Source organism: Choloepus didactylus, chromosome 5 (assembly GCF_015220235.1).
Source record: "Choloepus didactylus isolate mChoDid1 chromosome 5, mChoDid1.pri, whole genome shotgun sequence".
Classification (NCBI taxonomy): Eukaryota; Metazoa; Chordata; class Mammalia; order Pilosa; family Megalonychidae; genus Choloepus; species Choloepus didactylus.
In genome coordinates this window covers 107493921-107520333 of record NC_051311.1, presented here as the reverse complement: position 1 = coordinate 107520333, position 26413 = coordinate 107493921, and the positions used below count along the sequence as shown (strand labels likewise).

Below are 26413 nucleotides of genomic sequence, written 5' to 3'. Positions count from 1 at the left end.
TTAGACCCAAGGACAAAAACAGGATGAAAGTGAAAGGTTGGCAAAAGATATTCCACACAAACAACAACCAGAAATGGCAGAGGTAGCCATACTCATATCAGACAAATTAGACTTCAAATGTAAAGCAATTAAAAGAGACAAAGAAGGACACTATGCATTAATTACATGAAGGCTATCAAAGGCTATGCCCCTGCCATCCTCTCCTATTTGACCATTTTAATTATGTTTATTTATTACTTTAATAAAAATAAATTTTAACTTTATATATAGAAAAATAAAGATCACATGAGAGTAGTCTCAACTTTCTTTCTGAAAATTTTTAATTAATTCCTTATTAGAAATTAAAAATTAATATCATAATGCCACTGCCATTTATATAATGATGTATACACTGACTTTTAAAACTACAAGGTCACCAGTAGCAACAAGCACACCCAGCACCCAGATCTTTGTTCTAAATATCACTCAACAGTAAAATGAACAAGGGCTACTTGGAGAAAAGGCGGATTCTAGGGCCAGGACAGAGAAAACAATATGAGCCTGGAACATCTTATAGGACCAGAAATCAAGGAAGTGCTCAAAAAATAAAAAGATAAGGGTATCTCAAAGGGACATATGAGCCAGACTAGAAAAGCTCACAATGCTCAAAGCAGGAACAATGTGAGTAACAAAATGCATAATGCACCAGTGGTTTATAACTTGGATTGCCAGATAAAACACAGAGGGACCAGTTAAATTTTCATTTTAACAGTGAATAAATTTTTGGTGTAAGTATGCCTCGTCGCAAGATTTAAAATTCAAATATCTTTATATCATTTATAGGTTGATATATATAATAACATTAAGATAACTGCATAGTAATATAATCTGCTTGCATAACGTGGGTTTAATCATTCTCAACAACTCCTTTCATTTTATTTCTTCTATAAGGCACTACATCTAAAAATTCTCCCAGGAAACAGTAATATATCTATGATCCAGATGGACCCTACCTCACAAAATTATACAGATTTTTTTAGTTTCATTAACACAAAACGTGTCTCAAGATGTGTGCAGTGTCATACAGTTTAATTAAATTAAAGTACCAATACACTTTTAGAACACTTGATATTTCTTGCTGTTTTGGCCCTCATGAAATGCAAAGTGTAAAATTCAAATTTTGTAAAATGGCATGTGTTCCTTAGCAAGATGAGAGAATCAAAATTCCCTGAACATTCTTATTTGGTCTTTTAAACTTTTAAAGCATCTATGTCAAAAAGTTTTTAAGTGTTGGGTTAAATATGAAAATTACTTAATTTCAAAAGTTCAAAAGAAGTTTTACAATGTTAAATGCAGGCCAATCATGGAAACATAAGTTTCAGTAAAAATTTTACAGACAAAAGCATGCATCAGTTAAGAATTTTATACTTCCTAAATTCAAAAGGCAAGAGCTGCCCTGATTTAGTCTGAGTTCAGAACACCTCATTACCATGAATAGGATTTCTCTTTAATGTGATCGACTTTGATATCTAGCTCTTAAATTTTAAAATACATACATTGCAAACAAACTGGTAAAATACAAATGAAGAAATGGTGACATTTATTCTAAAATGAAATTCTTTGTGAATTTACCAGTTTCAAATTGTGAAATTCTTTGACAATTCACCAATTTACCCTACCCCTACTGCCCAGAAACACAGAAAAGTTCAATATCGTCTCCAAGGATTTGAAATGCCAAAAGATTTTTAGTTAGGAATTCACTTAAACTAGGAAACAACTTGAAGTAAATGATTTTCTAAAAAGAATTTAATCAATTCTGATTTGGTTTCTGGCTGTTTATAACTATGCAGCCCTTATATAGATTGCTCTTTCTCTCTTCCAAAACATTAAACCACCCTGAGAGAGAATGCATAAAAAATGCACTGATAAAACCACCTGCCATCCTGCAACACAGCGTGCTACTATTATAAGAGCGATATTCCTTCCCTTGCCCACTGATAAATTAGAAGGCTGCACTTACCGAGCTGGGGCTGGAGTGCCGTCTAACTTTAGGCGACTCTTTCCCCGCAGAGGAGGTCTTAAAGTTAATGCAAGCATTGTTCTCGGAATGCACCCTCTTCACTTGATTAGTTGGCTTTTCGAATGGGTCAAAAGTGCTCTGTGTCCTCTGAACCCTGACTTTTTTATCCTCAGGAATTGTGTCCAGGGGTTTGATCACTGAGTCCATTCCCTGGCAGTTCCGTGTTGACATCTTTGTGACACATATCTGGAAAAAAAGAAATTAAACTCAAAACTCTGCAATAAAACTTTAATATCACCACACATGCTGATTTATTATTCTAGAACATATGTCAATTTCAATTTTAGGAAATACCAGAAAATGTTACACCAACTTATAAGCTATACCAACATAAATCACAACAAAACTGCAATATGAGTTCCTATCAGGAAAGACAGAAATGTTTTGGTAATCAATGGTGGTGATGGTCACATAACATTGTGAACTTAGTTTACAGCACTGGAATATATATCTGAATGTGGTTACAAGGGGGAAATGTTAGGTTGTATATAAGGTAACAGAATAAAAATTTTTTTAAAAATCCATGGAACTGCACAATACAAACAGTGAACCCTAAGTTAAACCACAGATTATAGTTAATAGCACAATCATAAAAACGTGCTTTCCTTGATTGTAACAAATGTTCCACAGTAACGCAATGTGCCCATGATACGGTGGTATATGAGAATCCTGTATTTTATGCATGATTGTTTCATAAACCCACAACTTCTCTAATTAAAAAAAAAAAACACAATATGAAAAATCCTCATAATCATTTTGCTTATGGATGCTTAGGGCTTACACTAAAAAAGTTCTCACCATAACAGGAAGCTTAAGGTTTAGGCTGCTAGGGCCCTAAGGTAGCTCTTGAATTCTGTTGCAAGTTTACCATCCAACTACAGGTAGGGCTATTTCTGGTCACTAAGAGGTTAGATAACTCGCCTTAATAAAGAAAAAAAATCAGTAGGGCTGAAACAGATGGCCACTGAACTGTTGGGTTATAATGGAAGCAGCTAACATAAGCTAGAGAAAAACATCAGTATGTTGTTTAAAAGTTTTATGTTTGAATGTATGTATTTCAAATATGTGCCCTTCTTGATGTCATCTTCAGAATAAAATGGAGCCTATAACAAAGGCTAAGAGTTAGAGATGTTAAAGAATTGAAGAATAACACTATAAAAGAAAAACACTGACTCACTCATTTCAAAACTTTATTTACATTACTATACTAGACCCATCCCAGTATTTCCTCATTCTCTTCCTGCGCAGCCTGCCCCACCATCTCATTTTATTTTAGTCTCTCTGACTTTTCCTCTTTGATTTCTACTTTACGTTCTAAGCCTTTTATTTTCCCTATAATGTTGAGATGTTGTTGTTCTTATTAAATCATATCATGTCCTCTAGCTTGTCGGTAACGCTAGATAACTTCACTATTCTCTTGAACTGAAATTGCTTTTAGAATTTTTTCTCTTTTTGCGAAAAGTTTCCACATCTCTATAACCTATCAAAAGCAGAAATATAGAAGACATTTAAGAAAAGTACATAATGTTAAAATAAAAATATAAAGTTTCAGAGTAATATATTGTGGTGGTTTGGCGCTGCATGTACCCCAGAAAAATATGTTCTTAAATTTAATCCATTCTTGTAGATGTGAGTCCACTATAAAAAAAAAGGACCTTTTGATGAGGTTCCTTCAGTTAAGCTGTGGCCCAACTCAATCAGGATGGGTCTTAATTCTACTACTGGGGTCCTTTATAAGCAGAATGAAATTCAGACAGAGAAAGCCACAGGAAGCAAGAAGCTGAAAGTCAGTGGAAACTGAAAGAGAAGGGAGGCTGGGAGAGGCCACCATGTAATTGCCATGTGACAGAGGAACCAAAGACCAAGGATCACTAACAGCCAGTTCCAGAATGGGGGAGAAAATATCACCTTGATGTTGCCTTGGCTTGGCTGTTTCTAGCCTCAAAACCATGAGCCGTGAAATTCCCATTGTTTAGCCAACCCATTGCACAGAATTTGCTTGGGCAGCCAAGGAAACTAAAACATACGAATGTATGTAAACGTATGTATGGATGGATACTAAAATACACGTATCCATATGGGGAATACATATTTCTACATATATGGATATGGATATACAGATACAGATATGGATATAGATATCTGTACCTGTGGTAATGAGCAGAAAGAAAGATATAGAAGGAAACACACCAAACAACATAAGATATCTCCAGACATAAGGAATTGAGTAGGAATAGGGTAAGACTGCTAACTTTTTACTACAACCCTGTATTGTCTGAATCTTATAATGAACATGTCTTACTTATGTAGTTTTTGAAAAAAAAATCACTAAATTAGAAAAATACATACAATCAAATTAAACTCTTTCAAATAAAATTTTAATTAAATATTAAGCATCAACTCCGTCCTAAGGGTCTGCGTTAACTACCAACCACTGGGTAAATTCTAAATAGTGAAATCAGAATGATAGTGTCATACTTTTTAGTACACCGCAAAGCTGCTGAAGTTGTCTTTAAGAGACTCAAGACATAGTCCTCCATAATGAAAAACAATATATGACAAGTAGATTAGGTGCACTCAATATTCTTAAAGGTTCAAAAGTTCTTCTTAAATATGTGATAGCTACAGGTAGGAAACCAAGCACATCACCGAAACAATTGAATTATAAACACATGGTCCCAAGAAAACAAGCTCCAAGCACAAGAAACATTAAGAAAACTGTAGGCAGGTGTATCGTAATCAAATTGCTTAAAACTAGTGATACAGAGAATGGATTAAAGAGGAACCAGAAGAAAACCATTATGTTATCAATGTATGTTATAAAGCATTATTGCAAATATTTGGAAATCAAATAAAACAAGAAGGAAATTAGAATGTATCTTGAACTGAATGAAAATAATAACAAAATATAGGATACAGGGAGGATCCAAGACGGCAGATTAGGAGAGACAGAGCAAAATATTTCTCCATGAAAAACACAAGATAAAAGACAGAAAGTGCTCCAGAATACCAGTTACAAGGTTGTACTGGCTGGACAAGGTCCACTACATCCACAGTGACTGTGCACTTGTGAAACTGAGAGTCTGTGTTCAGAAACAAGTGAGTGAGGCTGCTGGGGAAATGACAGCTATGCTGTGGTGGGGAGAAACCTGGGGTTGGTGTTTGGAGGAGGGTTAGTTTTAAAAACCCAGAAAACGCCTGCGGGTCCAACAGCGAGAGCCATGCAGTTGAACATGGTGGGGAGTGCCTTCCACGCCCCAGGCACCTGCCTCAGTACCTGGCATGGATGCTAGCCTTTCGCACACCTGCAGCTAATTGTCCCAGAGATAGGAATGGCCTGCTGCAGTAGGTGGAGGACCATAGAAGTGGGAAGTTACCACACCCTGTAGAGCCATATTTTCAGAGGGCTGGGAGACGCCCCTTCACAGTGCCACAGCTGAGAGCTACCCTGGGGGATTCCATTCACCTGTGACATTGCACAGTCTTCCTTTACTGAGTCCCATGGAGGGCACAGCTTGGAGGTAGGGTCCCACATGGGAGCCCCAAGACCCTACACAAATCTCAAGGACTTGTGGGTCCATAGCAGAGAGAGACTATGGGGAATCTTAGCTGAAGGGTTGGACTTGTACAACAGCTTTATGACTTTGGGAATGGATGGGAGTTCTGGGTCTCAAAGCCATCTTTCCCACCTAACTGCACAGGGCACAACCCCCCATCATCAGGGCGGGCAACACCAACTGCACACGGAAGTTTGGTGCACTGATTGGACCGCCACAATATTTGGACCCCCACTCACCACACAGATGAAGTTGGGGAGAACTGGCTTGAGGGTAATAGGTGGCTCAGAGGCACCATCTGCTGGTAAGCCAGAGAAACTACACCCCACCAAGCTGTAGCTCTCTCAACTAATAGGTAATTGCTCAAATAAATCTGCATATCCGAAAAAAACCCTATCAAGATAGCCAAATGCCAAGAGGCCAAAAAAACAACAGAAAAGTTTAAAGCATATGAAGAAACCAGAAGATATGGATAACCCAAACAACCAAGTCAAAAAACCAGAGGAGACAGAGTACTTGAAACAATTAATCAAAGAAGTAATCACAAACAACAAGATCATGGCTCAGGATATAAAGAACATGAAGAAGACCCTAGAACAGCATAAAGAAGAATTTGCAAGAGTAAATAAAAAAACAGATGAGCTTATGGAAATAAAGGAAATGGTGGATCAAATCAAAAAGATCTTGGAAACACACAGCAGCAGACTAGAGGAACTCAAAGAAAGAGTAAGCAAACTGGAAGACAATGCTCTGGAGAGTGAAAGTACAAAAGAACAAATGAAGAAAAAATCGGACAATTTAAAATGTATCTCAGGGATATGATGGACAACATGACGTGCACAAATATTAGAATCATTGGTGTTCCAGAAGGGGAAGAGAAGGGTAAAGGTCTAGGAAGAGTATTCAAAGACACTGCTGGGGAAAACTTCCTAACCCTTCTAAATGAAATAAATATGCAACTCATAGATGCCCAATGAACTCCAAACAGAATAAATCCAAATAAATCCATTCTGAGACATATTCTGAACAGACTATCAAACACGGAAGAGAAGGAGCAAGTTCTGAAAGCAGCAAGAGAAAAGCAATTCACCACATACAAGGGAAACAACATAAGACTAAGTAGTGACTACTCAGCAGCCACCATGGAGGCGAAAAGGCAGTGGCATGACATATTTAAAATTCTGAGAGAGAAAAATTGCCAACCAAGAATTCTTAATCCAGCAAAGCTCTCCTTCAAATTTGAAAGAGAGCTTAAAATCTTCACAGACAAAGAAATGCTGAGAGAATTTGCTAACAAGAGAACTGCACTACAAGAGACACTAAAGGAAGTACTACTAGCAGAGAAAAAAAGAAAGGAGAGAGACGTATGGAGAAGGGCCCAGAACTAAAGAGATCTAGGAAGGATACATTAAAGGTTATAAGGAGTGAGGGGGGTGGAAATATATCTGACAAATAAAAAACCAAAGGATAGGATGGCTGATTTAAAAAATGCCTTCACAGTAATAACACTGAATGTAAATGGATTAAACTCCCCAATTAAAAGATATAGATTGGCAGAATGGATTAAAAAATATGAACCGTCAATATGTTGCATACAAGAGACTCATCTTAGACACAGGGACACAAAGAAATTGAAAGAGAACGGTTGGAAAAAAATATTCCATGCAAACTTCAGCCAAAAGAAAGCAGTAGTAGTAATATTAATCTCAGATAAAATAGACTTTAATTGGAAATGTTATGAGAGACAAAGAAGGTCATCATATACTAATAACAGGGACAATTCAACAAGAAGAAATAACAATCATAAATGTTTATGCACCCAGTCAAGGTGTACCAAAGTAAATGAGACCAACTTTGGCAAAACTGATGGAAGCAATAGATGTTTCCACAATATTTGTGGGAGACTTCAATACACCACTCTCTCCTGTACATAGATCAACCAGAGGACCAAAAAGGAAACTGAAAACCTAAACAATCTGATAAATGAATTTGAATTAACAGACATATATAGTACATTACATCCCAAATCACCAGGATACACATTCTTCTCTAGTGCTCATGGAACTTTCTCCAGAATAGATCACATGCTGGGCCATAAAGCAAGCCTCAATAAATTTAAAAAGACTGAAATTATTCAAAGCACATTCTCTGATCACAATGGAATACAATTAGAAGTCAATAATCATCAGAGATTTAGAACATTCACCAATTTCTGGAGGTTAAACAACACATTCCTAAACAATCCATGGATTAAAGAAGAAATTGCTAAATATATAGAGACTAATGAAAAGAAGAGCACAAAGTATCAAAACTTATGGGATGCAGTGAAAGCGGTATTGAAGAGGAAATTTATAGCTCTAAATGCATACATTAAAAAGGAAGAAAGAGTTAAAATCAAAGAACTAATGGAACAACTGAAAAAGCTAGAAAATTAACAGCAAACTAATCCTCAACCAAGCAGAAGAAAAGAAATAACAAGGATTAAAACAGAAATAAATGACCTAGAGAACAACAACAACAACAAAAAAGAGAGAGAACAAATAAAACCAGAAGTTCGTTCTTTGAGAAGATCAACAAGATTGACAAGCCTTAGGTAGACTGACAAAATCAAAATGAGCGAACACCCAAATAAACAAAATAATAAATGAGAGAGGAGACATTACTGTGGATCCTGAAGAAATTTAAAAAAAAAAAATTGTAAGAGGATACTATGAACAATTGTACACCAAAAAACTAGATAATGTAGAGGAAATGGACAACTTCCTGAAACACAAGATCAACCTAGACTGACCATAGAAGAAATAGAAGACCTGAACAAACCAATCACAAGCAAAGAGATCCAGTCAGTCATCAAAAAGCTTCCCACAAATAAATGCCCAGAGCCAGATGGCTTTGCAGGGGAATTCTACCAAACTTTCTAAAAAGAAATCACACCAATCTTACTTAACCTTTTTCAAAACATTGAAGAAAATGGAACACTATCTAACTCATTTTACGAAGCCAACATCACTCTAATACCAAAACCAGGTAAATATGCTACAAGGAAGGAAAACTACAGGCCAATCTTCCTCATGAACATAGATGCAAAAATTCTCAGCAAAATACTTGCAAATCAAATCCAAAGATACATTAAAAAATCATTCACCATGACCAAGTGCGGTTCATTCCAAGCATGCAAGGATGGCTCAACATAAGAAAATCAATCAATGTAATACAGCACATTAACAAATCAAAAGAGAAAAATCAAATAATCATCTCAATAGATGCTGAAAAAACATTCGACAAAATCCAGCATCCTCTTCTTGCTGAAAACACTTCAAAAGGTAGGAATTGAAGGAAACTTTCTCAATATGATAAAGGGCATATATTAAAAACCCACAGCCAGCATAGTACTCAATGGTGAGAGAGTGAAAGCCTTCCTTCTAAGATCAGGAATGAGACAAAGATGCCTGCTGTCACCACTGTTATTCAACATTGTGCTAGAAGTGCTAGCCAGGGCAATCCAGTAAGAAAAAGAAATAAAAGGCATCCAAATTGGAAAGGAAAAAGTAAAACTGTCATTTGCAAATGATATGATCTTATATCTGGAAAATCCTGAGAAATCGATGACACAGCAACTTGAGCTAATAAATTTAGCAAGTAGTGAGACACAAGATTAGTGCACTTAAGTCAGTAATGTTCCTATGCACTAGAAATGACCTAACTGAAGAGACACTCAAGAAAAAGATTCCATTCTCAATAGCAACTAAAAAATCAAGCACCTAGGAAAAAATTTAACCAAGGATGTAAAAGACCTATACATAGAAAACTACATAACTTTACTAAAAGAAATAGAAGGGGCCCTAAAAAGATGGAAAAATAATTCTTGCTCATGGATAGGATGGCTAAATGTCATTAAGATGTCAATTCTACCCAAACTCATCTACAGATTCAATGCAATTCCTATCAAAATTCCAACAACCTACTTTGCAGACTTGGAAAAGTAAGTTATCAAATTTATTTGGAAGGGTAAGATGCCTCGAATTGCTAAAAACATTCTAAAAAGAAAAACAAAGCAGAAGGACTTACACTCCCTGACTTTGAAGCCTATTATAAAGCCACAGGAGTCAAAACAGCATGGTACTGGCACAAAGATAGACATATTGATCAATGGAATCAAACTGAGAGTTCAGAGATAGACCCCCAGATCTACAGTCGACTGATCTTTGATAAGGCCCCCAAAACCAATGAACTGGGACATAACAGTCTACTCAACAAATGGGGCTGGGAGAGCTGGATAGCCATACCCAAAAAAATGAAAGAAGACCTCTACTTCACACTCTACACAAAAATTAACTCAAAATGGATTAAAGAGCTCAATATAAGAGACAGTACCATAAAACTCCTAGAAGATCCTGCAGGGAAACATCTTCAATACCTTGTATTAGGAGGTCACTTCTTAGACCTTATACCCAAAGCATAAGCAACAAAAGAAAAAAATAGATAAATGAGAACTCCTCAAACTTAAAAGCTTCTGTACCTCAACAGGATTTGTCAAAAAGGTGAAGAGACAGCCAATTCAATAGAAAAAATTATTTGGAAACTATGTATCTGCAAAAGACTGATATCTTGCATATATAAAGAAATCTTACAACTCTACAACAATAGTACAAACAGCCCAATGATAAAATGGGCAAAAGATATGAAAAGACATTTCTCTGAAGAGGAAATACAAATGGCCAAAAAATACATGAAAAAATGTTCATCTTCACTCACAATTAGGAAGAAGCAAATTAAGACCACGAGATATCATCTCACACCTATTAGATTGGATGCCATTAAACAAACAGGAAACTACAAATGCTGGAGAGGATGTGGAGAAATTGGAACTTTTATTCATTGTTGGTGGGACTGAATAATGGTACAGCCACTCTGGAAGGCAGTCTGGCAGTTCCTTAGAAAAGTAGATATAGAGCTACCCAACGACCCAGCAATTTCACTTCTTGGTATATACCCAGAAGATCTGAAAACAGTGACACAAACAGATATTTGCACACAATGTTCATAGCAGCAATATTCACAATTGCCAAGAGATGGAAACAATCCAAAAGTCCTTCAACAGATGATTGGATAAACAAAATGTGGTACATACACATGATGGAATACTACATGACAGTAAAAAGGGAAGAGGTCGTGAACCATATGACAACATGAATGAACCCTGAAGACATAATGCTGAGCAAAATAAGCCAGGCACAAAAAGAGAGATATTGTATGTTATCACTAATGTGAACTCTATGAAAAATGTAAAATAAATCATTTATATTATAGAATATAGGGAACCTAGCGATAGACAGCAAATAGTGAAGGGGGAGCAATAATCTAATAAGAACAGATAAGTTATGGAGAGTAAACTTAATGTTATACGAATGCTCAGGAACAACTATGGTTTAATTTGGGGGGGTATGATAGGTTCACAAAAATGTAGTTATTTTAGGCTATTTGTTTTTCTTATTCCTTTGTTTTGGTTGTGTTTGAAATGTTTTTTTATTGTTTTTTTTTTATTTTTTGATGAAGTTTTAAAAAACAAGGAATGAGTGTTTAAAAAAGTAAATGAACAATGCGGGGAGGAGGGAAATGAAATGTTTTGGATGTTCTTTTTTATTTTTATTTTTATTTTATTTTTTGGAACAATAAAAATATTCAAAGATTGTGGTGATGAATGCACAACTATATGATATTATGAACAACTGATTGTACACTTTGAAGGACTGTATGTTATGTAAATATATCAATAAAATTGCATATAAAAAATATATAGGATACAGCTATAAGGAAATTTATAGTACTAAATGTGTAAGTTAGAAAAGAAAAGTTTCAAAGCAGTGACCTCAGCTTCCACCTTAAAAATATTACCAAAAAAAGAAAGAAAAAAGTAAATGAAACCCAAAATAAGCAGAAGAATGCAAATAATAAGCATGAGAGTAGAAATCAATGAAATAGACAATAGAAAAAAATAAAGAAAATCAGTGAAACAAAAAGCTGGTTCTCAGAGATTTTAGAAAAACAAAACAAAACTGATAAACCTCTGGCCAGAGTGATAAGGGGGAAAAAGGGGGAGAAACATACATTGTCAATATCAAGAATGAGAGAACAATGAAAATGTTCTCAAATTGATTGTGATGATGAATGCACAACTCTGTGATTATATCAGGAGCCACTGATTGTAATTTTTGGATGGATTGCATGGTGTGAATAAAACTATTAAAAAGAAATGAGAGAGGTGACATCACTACAGATTCTACAAATATTAGCAAAAATTTTAAGTCAATAAATCTGATAGCTTAGAGGAAATGAATAAATTCCTTTAAAGACAAACACTATCAAAGGTCACTTGAAAAGAAATAACCTGAATAAGCTTATATCTATTAAATAAATTGAATTTGTAGTTAAAAAACCTTACCACAAGGAAAATGCCAGGACCAGACGGCATCACTCATGAATTCAACCAAACATTTAAAGAATAACACCAATTCTATAGAAACTCTAGCAAAAATGTTGAAGGAAGATGGAATACTTCCCAAATCATTACACGAGGCCAGTGTCATCCTAACACCCAAACCAGACAAAGACATTACAAGAAAAGAGCACTACGGATCAATTTCTCTTATGAAAACAGATTAAAAAATTATTGCCACATTTTTGGCAAATTGAATCCAACAATATATAATATAAATATAAAAAGGATAATAAATCATGACTAAGTAGTAGTTATCCCAGGAATGCAAGGTTGGCTTAGCAGCTGAAAGCAGACAATTCACCATTTTAACAAACGATGGTAGGCAGTCACTGAGACAGCTCCCAGTGATACCCACTGCCAGGTATTCACACCCTGGCTTCATACCCCTGTAGCAGGGGTGGGGCTGGATTTGTTGACTTGTTTCTAATAAATAGATGGCAGAAATCATGGGATGTCACTTCTAAGAAAAGAGTTTTTAAAGACTGTGGCTACTGTACTCGTACTCCCTCCTCTCACTCCCTGTCTCTTAAATCACTAATGCATGAGGCAGCCTTGTGGACACGCGCATATGCAGAAGTCCAGGCTGCCAACAACCACGTGAGCTGAGCCTGCAGGTGCTACTTGAGGTGCTGCTGCAGCAAACCGACTGCTGGACTGGGACCTCACGAGAGCCCCTGAACCAAAGGCACTGAGCTAGGAAGTGCCTGGGTATGAGACCTGCAGAAGCTGTAAGATAAAGTGTTTGTTGTTTAAGATGCTACGTTTGGAGCATATGTTACCGAGCAATAGATAACTGATACACTGATTTATTTTAAAATCATACCATCATTTCAATAGGCTTAGAAAAAGGATTTGACATAATCCAGCACCTACTCATGATAGAAACTCTCAACAAACTAAGAATAGAAGGGAACTTCCTCAACCTAACAAAGGGTACCTGGTAGAACTACTAATTTGATGTTGCACCCAAATAAGTCAAGGATGTGTTTTAAATCCTAGGTAATCACTAAAAATATTAAAAAGAATGCTTAACAAACAAGCTAATACGGAGGGGGGAAATGGAGGAGCTTTAGTTAATAATAAAACAACCCTGCGGGTTAACGTCTACTGTAAGGGTTTTTCAGAGGAAAGGGGGGGCTTAAATTAGGCATTTGGCAACTTGTATTTCATTTCTTTGCCTGAATTCAGTATCTAAAGTAGTAGTTACTTGTCTATATAACTCTAGACCTTTTTTAAAGAAAGGATTGCGGTATTATCAAAGGCACTTTTAAGCACTGAATGGAACCAAATGAGGTTCGCAATTGCAATTCTAGTGCCCAGAATTCTGCAGAATGGCCAAAGCACAAGTCTCATTCTTATCTAGGTAAACCCACTATTACAGACGGCATCAAGTCTATGTTTTGTTTTTCATACCTCAGAATGATACAAGGTAATTGTCTCTCCTAGATGATATGTCTAACTCTTTTCATCCACATAACATTACACAATGTGACAACAAACATTCTGTAAAATTTTCATTATAATCCTGATCTTTGATTTAGCAAAGGTGAGGCACCTGAATCCAACAAAAGGAAATACAAAGATTATAATAAATATTTTATATACTTATTGATATTTCAAAAATTTTTAAGATAATATATATCGCCAGCTATCAAAATAGTTGATAGGGTAAAATATTCAATCAACTATCTTGTAAGTGGGCACTAAGTAGAGTAACATTTACCAAACATCAATACCTTAGTAATTCTATATACTAATAAACAGGCAGTAGGAAGTTCTACAATGCTGAAGTCTATTTCTACAATAAAAGAATATTAGATACTGAATATAACAATGTAAGGGGTTCTTTTTAGACATTAAGAGTGAAAAATATTATAATTCACTTACAAACGGTCATTGCAAAAATTCAAATAAATGGTTATATCCATAAAATTCTTGGAAATCTTAACAAAGGACAAGGTAAGACTTGAACAGAGGCAGATTCTGCCTTTGTATCAAAAACCTTAATATTCAAGAATCTCTGTCCTTCTGAACTAATAAGTATAATGTAATTCCTATCAGATTTCCAGTGGAACTTTTAGGGAGGAACGGACAATATTTTTTAAAGTTCATAAGGACATGAATGTTCATGGCAGCATTATTCATAATAGACAAAAAGTAGAAACAATCCAAATGTCTGTCAACTGATAAACAGATAATATAGTAGAATATTATTCACCCTTAAAAAGGAATGAAGTATTGATTCATGCTACAACTTGGTTGCACCTTGAAGACATTACACTAAGTGAAAGAAGCCAGACACAAAAGGACAAATATTGTATGATTGTATTTTTATGAAATATCCAGACTAGGCAAATCCTTAGAGACAGAAAGTAGATTGAAAGTAGATTAGTGGATTAGTGGTTGCTCTGAGGTGATGGGAGGGGAAACCGGGGAGTGACTGCTGAAGGGGTGTTGAGAAAGTTCGGGAATTAGATGGTGGTGATGGTTGCACAACATTGTGAATGTACTGAAAGCTGCTGAATTGTACACTTTCAAAGGATGAGTTTGATGGTATGTGAATTATGTCTCAATTTTTAAAGTTCATAAGGAAGTTAGAAAATACCTTAACAAAAATAACTTTTAAAAAATTATCAATTTTAAGAGAGAATTGGTTTACCAGATTTTAAAGCTTACTATAAGTTACTGTAATTAAAAAAAAACAGTATAGTAATAGCACCAAAAAAAAAAAAAAATTTTTTTGGAGAAAAGAGCAGGAAATATTCACTGCTCTTTTCATTTCAGAACTTAGCCAAGTAATGTCAATTAATCCACTGTAAACCTGTGATGTTATAATTCAACCATAGTTTCTATCATTCTGTTGTCAACTGGCCTGACTTCAAAAGATTAGTGTCATTCTTGTCTTTATAGAAGTTAATGAGATTGGTTTCTTAAGGGTGCTAGGGTACATGTTAATTACTGAAATTCTTTATGTAACAACTAACAAAACAACAGACATGTTTCTCCATTTTTCAGCATTAGAGAAGCAAAAACTGAGGGAAAAAAAAAAGAGACCAACATCTGGGTTTACGATTTACGTAACACTTTCAGAAAAAAGCTAATCTCTGTGTTTTAGCCATAAAGTATTGCTATGTTCTTACTTAACTTAAAAAGAGATTTATATATACATATACAAATAAAGTAAAGTGATAAAAGCATATAAAATGATAATATAAAATGGTGACCATGTTTGGACTGTGTGATGGCTTGAAGCTATTATGTATCCATGAAAAACATGTTCCTCAACTTAATCATTCCTGTGGGTGTGAACCCATTGTAAGTAGGACTTTTTTGATGAGGTTACTTCAGTTAAGATGTGGCCCATCTCAATCAGGATAGGTCGTAATCCTACTACTGGAGTCCCTTATAAGCAGAATAAAATTCAGAGAGAGAGAAGCTGGAAGGAGCAGCTAGCAGCTGAATACCAAGGGGACTGGAGGAGAAAGGAAAGATGAGGAGATGCCACCATGTGCCTTGCCATGCCACAAACTAAGGACCAAGGATGGCCAGTAGCCAATTCCAGAACACCACAGTGTTTGGGGAGAAGGAATCTTCTTCATGATGCCTGGATTTGGGCTTTATCTTTGCCTCAAAAGCAGACAAATTCCCATTGTTTAAGCTGACCCACTGCTTGGAATTTGCTTGAGCAGCTCAGGAAACTAAAACAGACTCCAACCCTACCTTGAAAGTCAGAACCACCAAAAAGTATAAACCCTATAGAAACCTCTCTTAGTTCTACTGCCAAGCAGAAAATGAGCTAGTTTTAACCCTAGATTCTATTTTATACCCAAGCTCTTTGAAACATCTTAGTGAGGTAGACTTTATCAGATAGAAAACTCTATTTTTTCCTAATTTTAAATATATGGGGAAAATTATAATAAAGAATAACTTTTAGCACATGAACACAGGCACAGCTAATCATATGTTAATTTTAAATATAGTCAACTCTCATTATTCACAGTAGTTATGTTCTATAAAGTCACTGCAAACACTGAATTAGTCAATACGTTCTGGAACCTTTGTTCCTAGGGGAAATGGGTTATGTTCCTGCATTCCTCTGGTCACAACATTTCCGCCAACTGATCAATACATAATTTTGTTTTACATGTGTCTCTGCTTAAAGACACCTCACTTAATATACACTGTTGATTCATTAACATTGAGCACAGAGCCAAACAGCACTCACGCCCGAATGAAACTTATCTAACACACGTATTTCCTTTCTCACACTTGGGAACACTAGACAGCACTTCAGCCTATGCTCGGGGACCACTTTAAACAGGAGATCACTAACAAAAAGCTTTAGAATGTGAAAAAACTGGCACTAAATATACCACGAAAATGACACCTGTTTACAGTACAAAAGCTGCAACGAGAAGGCAGAGTGTTGCCTTGTTCAAACTCAACTGGGAACATGCACATCAGGTGACTCAAATTGTCCACCATTCTGTACCTAACTGCAAAAGCACCCGAAGTATTCATTTTGGGGCTACAAATAAATTTTAGCGGGTATGCAGTTTCACAAATACGGATCTACAAATAATTAGAATCAACTGTCTATCAACATCCCATAGTGCTCTGCAGAGTACCATGTTCCTCAGCACCCCATTTGAGATTTGGTATCTTCTCATCTAGTTCCACATGAGCAAAAGATGTCATCTATATTATTCTACCCTTTTCCTACAGGGCCTCACTCAGTGCCTTGCCCACAATAAAGCTCCCTAAGGTTTTGGTGAATGAATAAATAAGGTTTAAGCAGATTCATTCAAATAAATGATCTTCATACTCTCTTGCTAGAAGAGCTGATGCTCTGGGATATTTACTGTTCTACAGCTATTACCAAAAAAACTAGCACTCTTGACATGAAAATAAAACATGCATACATACATACATATATTCATAAAATGTTATCAAAGTTTTTTTTTTAACTGCAAGCTCTTAGTGATAGGTAGAATTCTAAGATGACACCCAATGACCCACACCCTTGTACAATATCCTCCCCCTTGAGTATGAATATGATGAGATGTCACTCCCATGGTTCTGTTCCATTATATGGCAAATGGGAGAATATCCAGGGTGGGTCTGACATAATCAAGTGAGTTCTTCAAAAGCAAAGCCTTTTCTCCAGCTGTGCACCGAAGAGGAAGTCACAGAGATGTGCTTTAACTGGCCTGGAAGAAAGCAAACATTCATGCTGTGAACTGTCTATCAGGGCCACATGGCAAGGAACTGCCGGCAGCCTCCAGAAGCTGAGAGCTGTTCTCAGATGACAACTAGCAGGGAAATGGGGACCTGCACCCGAGTCTGCCAACAACCAGTAAACTTGTAAGAAGTCCCTGAACTCCAGATGAGAACCACAGCCCCAAACAGTACCTTGATGGCCCAGTGAGATCCCAAGCAGAGAATCCAGCACAGAATGCCCAGGTTTCTGACCCACAGAAGCTGAGATAATAAACCAGTAAGTTTGTGATGACTTCACAGTAATAGAAAACTAACACACTCATTTTACTGAAATTGCATGAAGCCCTATGATACTTGAGCAGAATGCTCTTAGGAAGACCATTGCAGACACTACTTTCCAACCTTGATGCACTGCCTCTATCAGACCCAAGAAAAAATGAGTGACGAACATCATTACTACTATTTGCAGGCTACTACTAGAGCCATATATTGAAAGTTTTCTGCACAATATAACTCCATCAGTTTTATAAAGCATAACAGTATCATAAAGCCCATTGTCCTTCATGCAATTAAGTATATACACAATTTGCACTGGTCTCCGCTTCAATTGGGTTTGTGTGAATCATACTGTATCAGCACCTGCTTTGGCAATGAGTCTTCACCCAGGAAAGTAATCTATACTTGAGTTTTCCATATAGGGCAAAGTGTCTGTTCTGGAATAGTTTCAAGTTCCCAATATTTGGGACAAACTACTTAAATGTGACCTGCCAGCTCTGTAACCCATGAGCACAACAGAAAGCTGAATCCAGGAATTTCATAAAGATGGGGGAGGAGTAAGAGCAGTGTGGTGGACCTCACAAGTTTCTCAGGACACTCACTGTGGGAACCCTGGGAGAAGAGGGAAGAGACAGATCTAAAGAAGGACCTAGGCAAGGGCAAGTAAGAATTATGCTCATTGCTTCAATTTCTTGCTGCAAGTAAGAATAAAATTATTGAGGTGCCCAGGCTGCATGAAGAGAGGAACAAGCAGATGAGTCCTAGCAACACAAGACGTTTCCGGAGGGCGGATTATACATGGTCTGCTCCCCAGTGCCAAGTCTTCATTTGAATCCTTCTATCAACCTTTTAAGCAATCCAAATAAACCCTTACCCTCTCTAAATTGAATGTCTTTCTGCCAAAAATGCATATGGTCAAGTGCTATAGAAGGTCTTGGTGAAAGATATAATCCCATACTATATGAAAACTAGAGGACAGAGCATGATATGTCAAATCAGAAAAAAAAAAAAATCTATTGGAACCCATAATCTCAAAAAGGCAGTTTTTTCCAACTACCAAATAGTAGTCATTTGATCCACAGACTTTCATGTGCACCCCTAGTGCTCAGATGTTGGTCTATGTTACAATTCTTCAATAAAAAGAAACAGGAATCCTTGGAAAGTAGCTAATTTCATTACATGGGGCAGAAAGCACAAAACAGCCATGGAACATGCAGTTATTATGAGAAAACTAGAATCCATTCAAAAATGTCAGGAGCAGTGCTGGAAGAACAAAAGAATCTGCCTGAAAGGACTCCCACTGGCCAACTATGATTATTTAACTGAGCCTCAAAAGGAGAATACATGTATGGTTAAATGGATGAAGTTAAGTTATTGGAAAAAACATGAATTCATTTTTATTCTCAAAACAGAAAAGTTAATATAAAGGGGAAATGATAGTTATAATGTAAAAGAAGTGTGAATATAACAGGATATGGTTGGATTTAACAGGGAACTGTTTAGTAAACCAAGTGGTGGTTAAAAAAAAAAGAAAAGGAAAGAAAAATTGAACAAAGAATGGGAAGGGCTGATGAGGACCTGCAGAAAGAGTAGGTCTAAACAGCAAATGTGTAGAGAGTAGAGCAACACAACAGGTTCCAATGATAACAGACCAGGTCTATATAACATGGGATCAGGATAATGGTATGCAGCATGAATAATGTTTTACAAAGTACTCATATGGTGGAGAGAAACCAGGTTGCAAAAAACTTACGTGAAACCATTGTGCAAGTCATTTTCAGGAATAAGTTGAGTTTTACCAACAGCAGTGAAATTTAACCCTTAAAAAGGAAACAGTGTGACTGCTAACCAGTGACTCAGATCTGAATCACTTCAGGAAAAGCAATCAAGACCACCACAGTCAACAACTCAGATCACAAATCCTTAGGCAGTCTGAGAAGGCACTGTTTTACTTGTGGCTTTGTACAGATTACACAGTCCCAGAAGAAATCTAGGTAAGTAGATCCATAACCCTAGGAAGGCATAAAATGGAATACAGAAATAATAATAAAATTAATTAAATCCATGGTGTAGGTATTTTTTAATAGGATGTGTAAGTACAGTAATATAACTCATAGTCATTGCATTATGCACGTTTTCTCTGTTGTTTAAGGTGTCTGCAATATACTAAAATAACCAGTCACACTAAATAAGTATTTGAAATTAAGGGAATCTAAGACTGTAATCAGTGCTTAAATAGATTGAGGCAAATTGACTTTCAAAGTTACATTAGCTATACATATATATATATATATATATATATATTTTTTTTTTTAAAGGATGTGGGCACTTAGCCAATAGCTGTCTATGTTCTGAGCACAGAAAACCCTTGGACATTCCAGACGCCATCAGTTCTCACTGTCCCTTAACGTTCTGTCAGTGCCCTCAGCCCAAAAAACTTTCCTGCCACACCAAGCGTTACATTGTTCGAGTCTCACCTCAAAAATTACCTTTCCCACAAACCCACCTCACTCAGATCACTCCTTTATTAGGAATTCACCTCAGTGACTGTGCATTTAGTCCATTTCAATATTCTGTATTATATTTATTGTCGTTTGGTGACACTTTTATCTCAACAATTTGATTGTATCCTCCATAGGGCAAAGACTGTCTTTACAGCCTCCAAAAGTGCCTTGCTCTTCAAAACTCTGCTTGCAGGGTCTAGTAAAGGTACATTAAGTAACTCAGGGAAAGCAAGGGACTTCCAAAGGTTCAAAGTGGTTTTCTCAAAACCTGGGGCCAGAAGAAAACACCTCTGGTACCTCTGTCCAAGGCCAGTCACAGGAAATGTCTGGGGTACTCACACGCTGCCTGAAAACAATAGAAAGTCAAATAATAAATGGGAATTAAGAATGTGTTTTCTCCACGACTGCATTTTTTCACAGTTCCTTATTCCATTTAGAAACTGGAAAGTGACAAAAATCACGAGTGGGGATGTCTCATGGTACTCGAAAACAGACAAAAGGAAGAAATCATCACAAATGCCAAAATAAACACCTGTTCTTTTATTCTTCCCAATAAATTCAATAGAACCTAGAAGTTCAAACATGTTTAGAGATGCACCCACACATTTGGGTACTGATCTGAATCAATTATTTTGTATCACTCATGATTAACAGGGGTCTGTTCATTCGCTGGCAGACTTGAAGCTCAGTTAAAATTGTTGGAAATTCAAACAGTGTTAGAGGCTCCAAAAGTCACAGTTTGACCAACAATTTTAGCTTAGAGCTACGTAAAATCCAGACAGCCGTCTACTGAACTCACTGCAGTGGATGTGAAGAGCACAACTTAATTCAGTTAAAGTTGGCATTCATTGCAAGTGAATTCATTCATGCTGAAAATTGCTCCTTTGAATCAACCATTTTCTGGTTATCAGCATTATGTGGGGTGTTGAATGTGATCTCTACTTCTTCACTCCACACTCTTAGTGAAGGCAAAGATTGGACAAAGAATTGGTTTAAAAGACTTAGAGTTGATCCACAGCAAATATGTATCATGCATTAGGCAGTAGCTAAGTCATGATCTTTCGACATTCAAGAATAGAATATCCGGCAGAGGTCTAATACAGAACTGTGAAACAAGCAAAAATCTTGAAAACTTCTTATATTTGTTTTTTACCTTGCTCATTACCCACTGTGAGGGTCTGATGGCTTTCTCCTGTTCTCTCAAAATCTGCCCCCCAATAAAGAACTTTCATCAGTCATTTACAACTCTTTGAAAACTCATATCATAGAATTACTTCTCCCAGAACTATACGCACTCTAGGCACTATGGAACAAAATGTCTTACCCCTCAGAAACAGAATTTCAGCTATTAGGGTATAGGTGGGAAAGTTTGGGGGTACGGGGGATGGTAATAGGAATTTCTAATGCCACTGGACCACACACTGGAATCACCAGCCATGACAGCTGCCTCCATCTTAACCCAAACCTACCAAATCTAAAAGTACCCTATGCTCTCTTTGGTTACAGTCTTCTCTTTTGTTGCCAAAAGTGTGTGTCTGTACAGAAGAGGCAGTGTGAATGACTATGTAGAGTGAAGGTATGAATATGGGGATAGATACATGAATGTGTTTTTAGTTACAGCTATATTTTATCAGAACCAAGATCTGGCCTAAAATCCCCTTCAGAACATTAGCTAATAAAAATGCACACTAATTTCATTAAAAAAAAAAAAAAAACTAAAGAAATCTTAAAAAAAAAATGCACACTTGCTACACACAAAAGTCAGAATTAAGCGACTTGGAACAAGTTACTTAAATTCCCTGGGTCTCAGTTTTCTCAGCCGTAAAATGATAACTGCTGGAGTAAACAGCTCCTAAGATCTTTTACAGCTCTAATGTTCTATTATAAAACCTAGGCAGCAGTTTACGGCTGCTAAATGATTTTAACTAGATCAACCAGGTGCTAAGGCCAGACACACAAACTCACTACTTTGTGCTTCTTTTAGGTTCCACTTTCCCTTATGACTTGGCAGTTTAGAAAGGAGGCTGCCAGGAACACACCATGACACTTCTCCTGATGAACACAGTCTTCATGGATCTTCCTTAACTCTGAAATCTTGGCATTGTCTCTCAGTGATGGTGCCTGGGCGCTTTGGCTGAGCAATCATTTGTGTGCTGCCCTACACACTGCAGGACATTTGGCAACCCTGGGCCTGACTACTAGATGACTGTCCTGCTCCTAAGTCACTATAACAACCAAAAATGCCCCACTAAGAGCTACATCATTTTTAGGTTGTACCTCCTAATTTTTTGCTTACATATATGTTGTCTTTATATTTTAACTCCTGTGGAATTTGTTTTCACATGTTTGGTTTATTTGTTGGGATGGGAGGAGGTCTTTCTTTGCTTTGCTCTGTTTCTCATGTGTTAACGTTTCCATAACCAGACTGAAACATCTTGAGGACAAAAACCCTATCTTCCATTGCTGTCATGGCCCTTAAGGACATGAATAGGGTGTTCTGTCAATATTTCCTCAATGACCAGTTGTCTTCCTTCATATAAATCTTCCTCTTTAACTAAAAATAGACCATTAAAAAATTAGTCCTAAGACACTACATAACAATGAGGCACCTCTTGAGTCCAAATCTTTTCCAGTCAATGAGAAGGCACCATCAGCTGTTCCCACTCACCAGAATTCAATGTCCAAACTGTGATGCAGCTTAAACATTCTTCTTTTTCTCCTGACTGGATTCTTTCAGATCTGACCTAATTTAGTTAAATCCTGAATCTATCAGCTAATGAACTTGGTTGAATGGAGACGTGACATTTCTTTAGGATGCCTCAGTGACTATACTTTGGTTACCACCCTTTTCCCCTTACCAGGCACCAATGATTACCACCTACAGGCTTGATAATTGTTTCGCTAATTCTATTATGAAATATTTAGGTGGTCTTCCCAGCAGCTTGAGCTTTAATATATATGTTGCTAAAATGATTTTAGGTTGCTTCCCCTTCTAGTATGATTACACCCTTGAGATTCGATATATAAGACATACAGTTTTGCTTATGGTCTCTTATAAATAGTTGCATATATTTACCAACCTCTGTGGTCTTTATTTCATCCAAATCATAATGATAAATTTAACGTAAGGTTAACAGAACACTTACAGTAAGGGTAGAAGTATCATCTGTATTGCCAGTTGTGGTCTCTGTTGGTTTTCTGAACGTAATTATCTTTGGGGATCAGAATTTCATCTGTGATTTTCTGTAAACCTTGCTGCTCATGGACCAGCAACACAGGGATCACTTGGGATCTCAGGACCAGCACAGTCCTGCAGAGTCAGAATCTGCACTTTAACAAGATCCCCAGGTGATTTGCTTGCACCAGGTTTGAGATGCACTGTTTTAAACCATGTGTTGATAGATTCTCCTGTTATGGTCAAATAAGGAATTGAAACTGGGAGAGAGGTCAAATCTTTTAGAGGAGAAATTTGCTTCAGTCTCTGGGTATAACACAAGTGATAATCATTTTAATATTCCTCAGGTATCCTTTTTTGTTCAAACTTCCTACAAAAGATCATGTTAATTTCAGATAATTCTTTAGCATAATTTTGAGATCTGAAAGAAAATTTTCCAATAATTTCACCTCATATATATATGAATTTTAAAAATGGGATTTGAGGGGTGTGTGGAGTAGAGAAAGAATATACATCAGTTATAATAGCATATGTGACATTACTTTCTGCATAGAAATATTTGGATTTACTTGTATCTAATACAGAAGCGTTGTTTTGCCATTACCACCATAGCTGTAAAAAATTACTACAAAATTATCCTAAAGAAAACAAAACCCAGAACCTTGCTTTGCTCTTTATTTGCCAAGGTTTTTTTTGGTAACTCCGAAAAAAAGTAATTAGAAGGAAGTCACTTCGAAATTCAGAAAAGAAATTTAAAAAGGAACTTACATTTGCAAAGCACACCATGTTCCCTAAAGCAGGACTTCCCTTGGGAAAAAAGAAGCCCACTGCCCCTGAACGGGTTGAATTGTGTCCCCCCAATAAGACGTGTTCAAATCTTAACTCCCAGTCCTGTGAATGTGACCTTATTTGGAAATAGGGTCTTTGAAGATGTTATTGGTTAAGATAAGGCCAAAATGGATTAGGATCCACATGGCCAGTGTCCTTATAAAGAAGGAATTGGATACAGACAGACAGATGAGCAGAGAACACCACATGACAACCGATGCAGAGTGGAAATGGATTTCTAGCCACCTCCAGAAGCCAAGAGGGAGGCATGAAACAGATTTTCCCCAACAGTCTTCAGAGAGAACACGGTCCTGTTGACATCTTGGTTTCAGATTGTAAGCAATAAATTTCTGTTGTTTTGAGCCACCCAATTTGTGGTACTTTTTTTTACAGGGGGCCTAGGAGAGTATGACAGCCTCGATGGCATAATGAACATTTTCCACTGCCAGACTGGACAAAGGATATGAAGGCCTCTTCCCATTCAGAATATGGTGCAGGATAAACCCAAATAGACCCACACCACACCATGTTAAGATCAAACTACTGAATGCCAAAAGAGAGAATTCTGAAAGCCAGAAAAGAGAAGCAATGTGTGAATACAAGTGAGCCTCAATAAGATTAAGTGATGATTTCTCTTTGGAAAACATGCAAGCAAAAAGCCGCTGGGAAGACATATTTAAAGTACTGAAAGCAAAAAATTGCCATCCAAGAATTCTATATCTGGTAAAACTGTCTTCCAAAAATGAGAGTGGGATTAAGACATTTTCAAATAAACAAAAGCTAAGGGAGTGCACTGTCACTAGACCAGCCCTACAAGAAATTATAAATGGAATTCTGCAGGTTCAAAGGAAAGGATACTAGACAATTCAGTGAAGCCACAGGAAGAAATAAAGATCGCTGATAAAGGCAATGATATGGTAAATATAAATACTAGTACTATTGTATTGTTGATTTGTAACTCCACTTTTTACTTCCTACAGGATCTAAAAGGCAAGTGCATAAAATGTAATGATAAATCAATGTTTTGGGATTCATAATGTAATTTGTAATAAGAACACAAAGGTGGGGGATGGAAGGATATAGGAACATAGTTTAGGTATGCTATTGAAGTTGTTAAATTGGTATCAAAGCAAACAAGATTCTTAGAGACTTAGAGAGTTAAATTTAAGCCCCATAGTAACCACAAAGAAAATGTCAGAGACTATGTGAACTCACAGAGACAGAAAGTAGAGTACAGGTTACCAGGGGTGGGGAGCAGGGGCAATAGGGAATTAATGCAAAATGAGTATACGATTTCTGTTTGAGTCAAAGGGAACATTCTAGTAATGGATGTGGTAAGGGTACTGCAACACTGTGAATGTGATTAATCCCACTGAATGGTATGCTTAGGGAGGTTGGGATGGGAAGATTTATGTTGTATATATGATCCCACAATTTAAAAAGAAAAAAAGATAAACTAAAGAGAAAATTACAATTAAATGCAATCCATGATACAGGATGGGATCTAAGAATGGAGGAGAAAGTTCTCAAAAGGGCTTGCTGTTACTGAAGCGGAGAGGCTAAGCCTACTTATAATTGTGCCTGAGAGTCACCCCAGAGAACCTCTTTGGTTACTCAGATGTGGCCTCTAAAAGCCAACTCAGCATGTCCCCCACTATGTGAGACATGACTCCCAAGGGTATAAATCTCCCTGGCAACACGGGATGTGACTCCCAGGGATGAGCCTAGACTGGCATCATAGGATTGAGAACCCCTTCTGGACCAAAATGGGGAAGAGAAATGAAACAAAGTAAGCTTCAGTGGCTACGAGATTTCAAACGGAGTCATAAGGTCATTCCAGAGTTAACTCTTATGCACTATATAGATAACCCTTTTTAGTTTTTAGTTTATTAGAATAGCTAAAAGGAAATATCTAAAACTGCTGAACTGCAATTCAGTATTCTTGATTCTTGAAATTGATTGTGTATAGTTGTATAATGGTGCGACTCTGTGATTGTGAAAACTCGATGGCTCACATTCCCTTTATCCCTTTATCCAGTGTATGGACAAATGAATAGAAAAATGGAGACAAAAAGCAAATGAATAACAGGGGATGCAGGTGGAGTATGGGTTGTTTTGGATGTTCTTTTTCACCTTTATTTTTATTCTTATTTTTATTTTTATTTTTTGGAGTAATGAAAATGTTCAAAAATTGATTGTGGTGATGAATGCACAACTATATGATGATACTGTGAACAACTGTACAGTTTGGATGATTGTATGGAATGTGAATATATTTCAAAACTGTATTAAAAA

At 36.7% G+C, this 26413-nt stretch overlaps 1 protein-coding gene across 5 annotated transcripts in view; it reads right to left on the bottom strand.

The window, feature by feature from the left end:
• Nucleotides 1-26413, bottom strand: part of CDK14 (cyclin dependent kinase 14) — a 678858-nt gene that overhangs the window by 501051 nt on the left and 151394 nt on the right. For all 5 annotated transcript variants that reach the window (XM_037836624.1, XM_037836622.1, XM_037836621.1 and 2 more), the window contains one exon: nt 2000-2245. In XM_037836624.1, coding sequence (XP_037692552.1) covers nt 2000-2245 — 246 coding nt within the window. The remainder of the gene's footprint in view (nt 1-1999; nt 2246-26413) is intronic.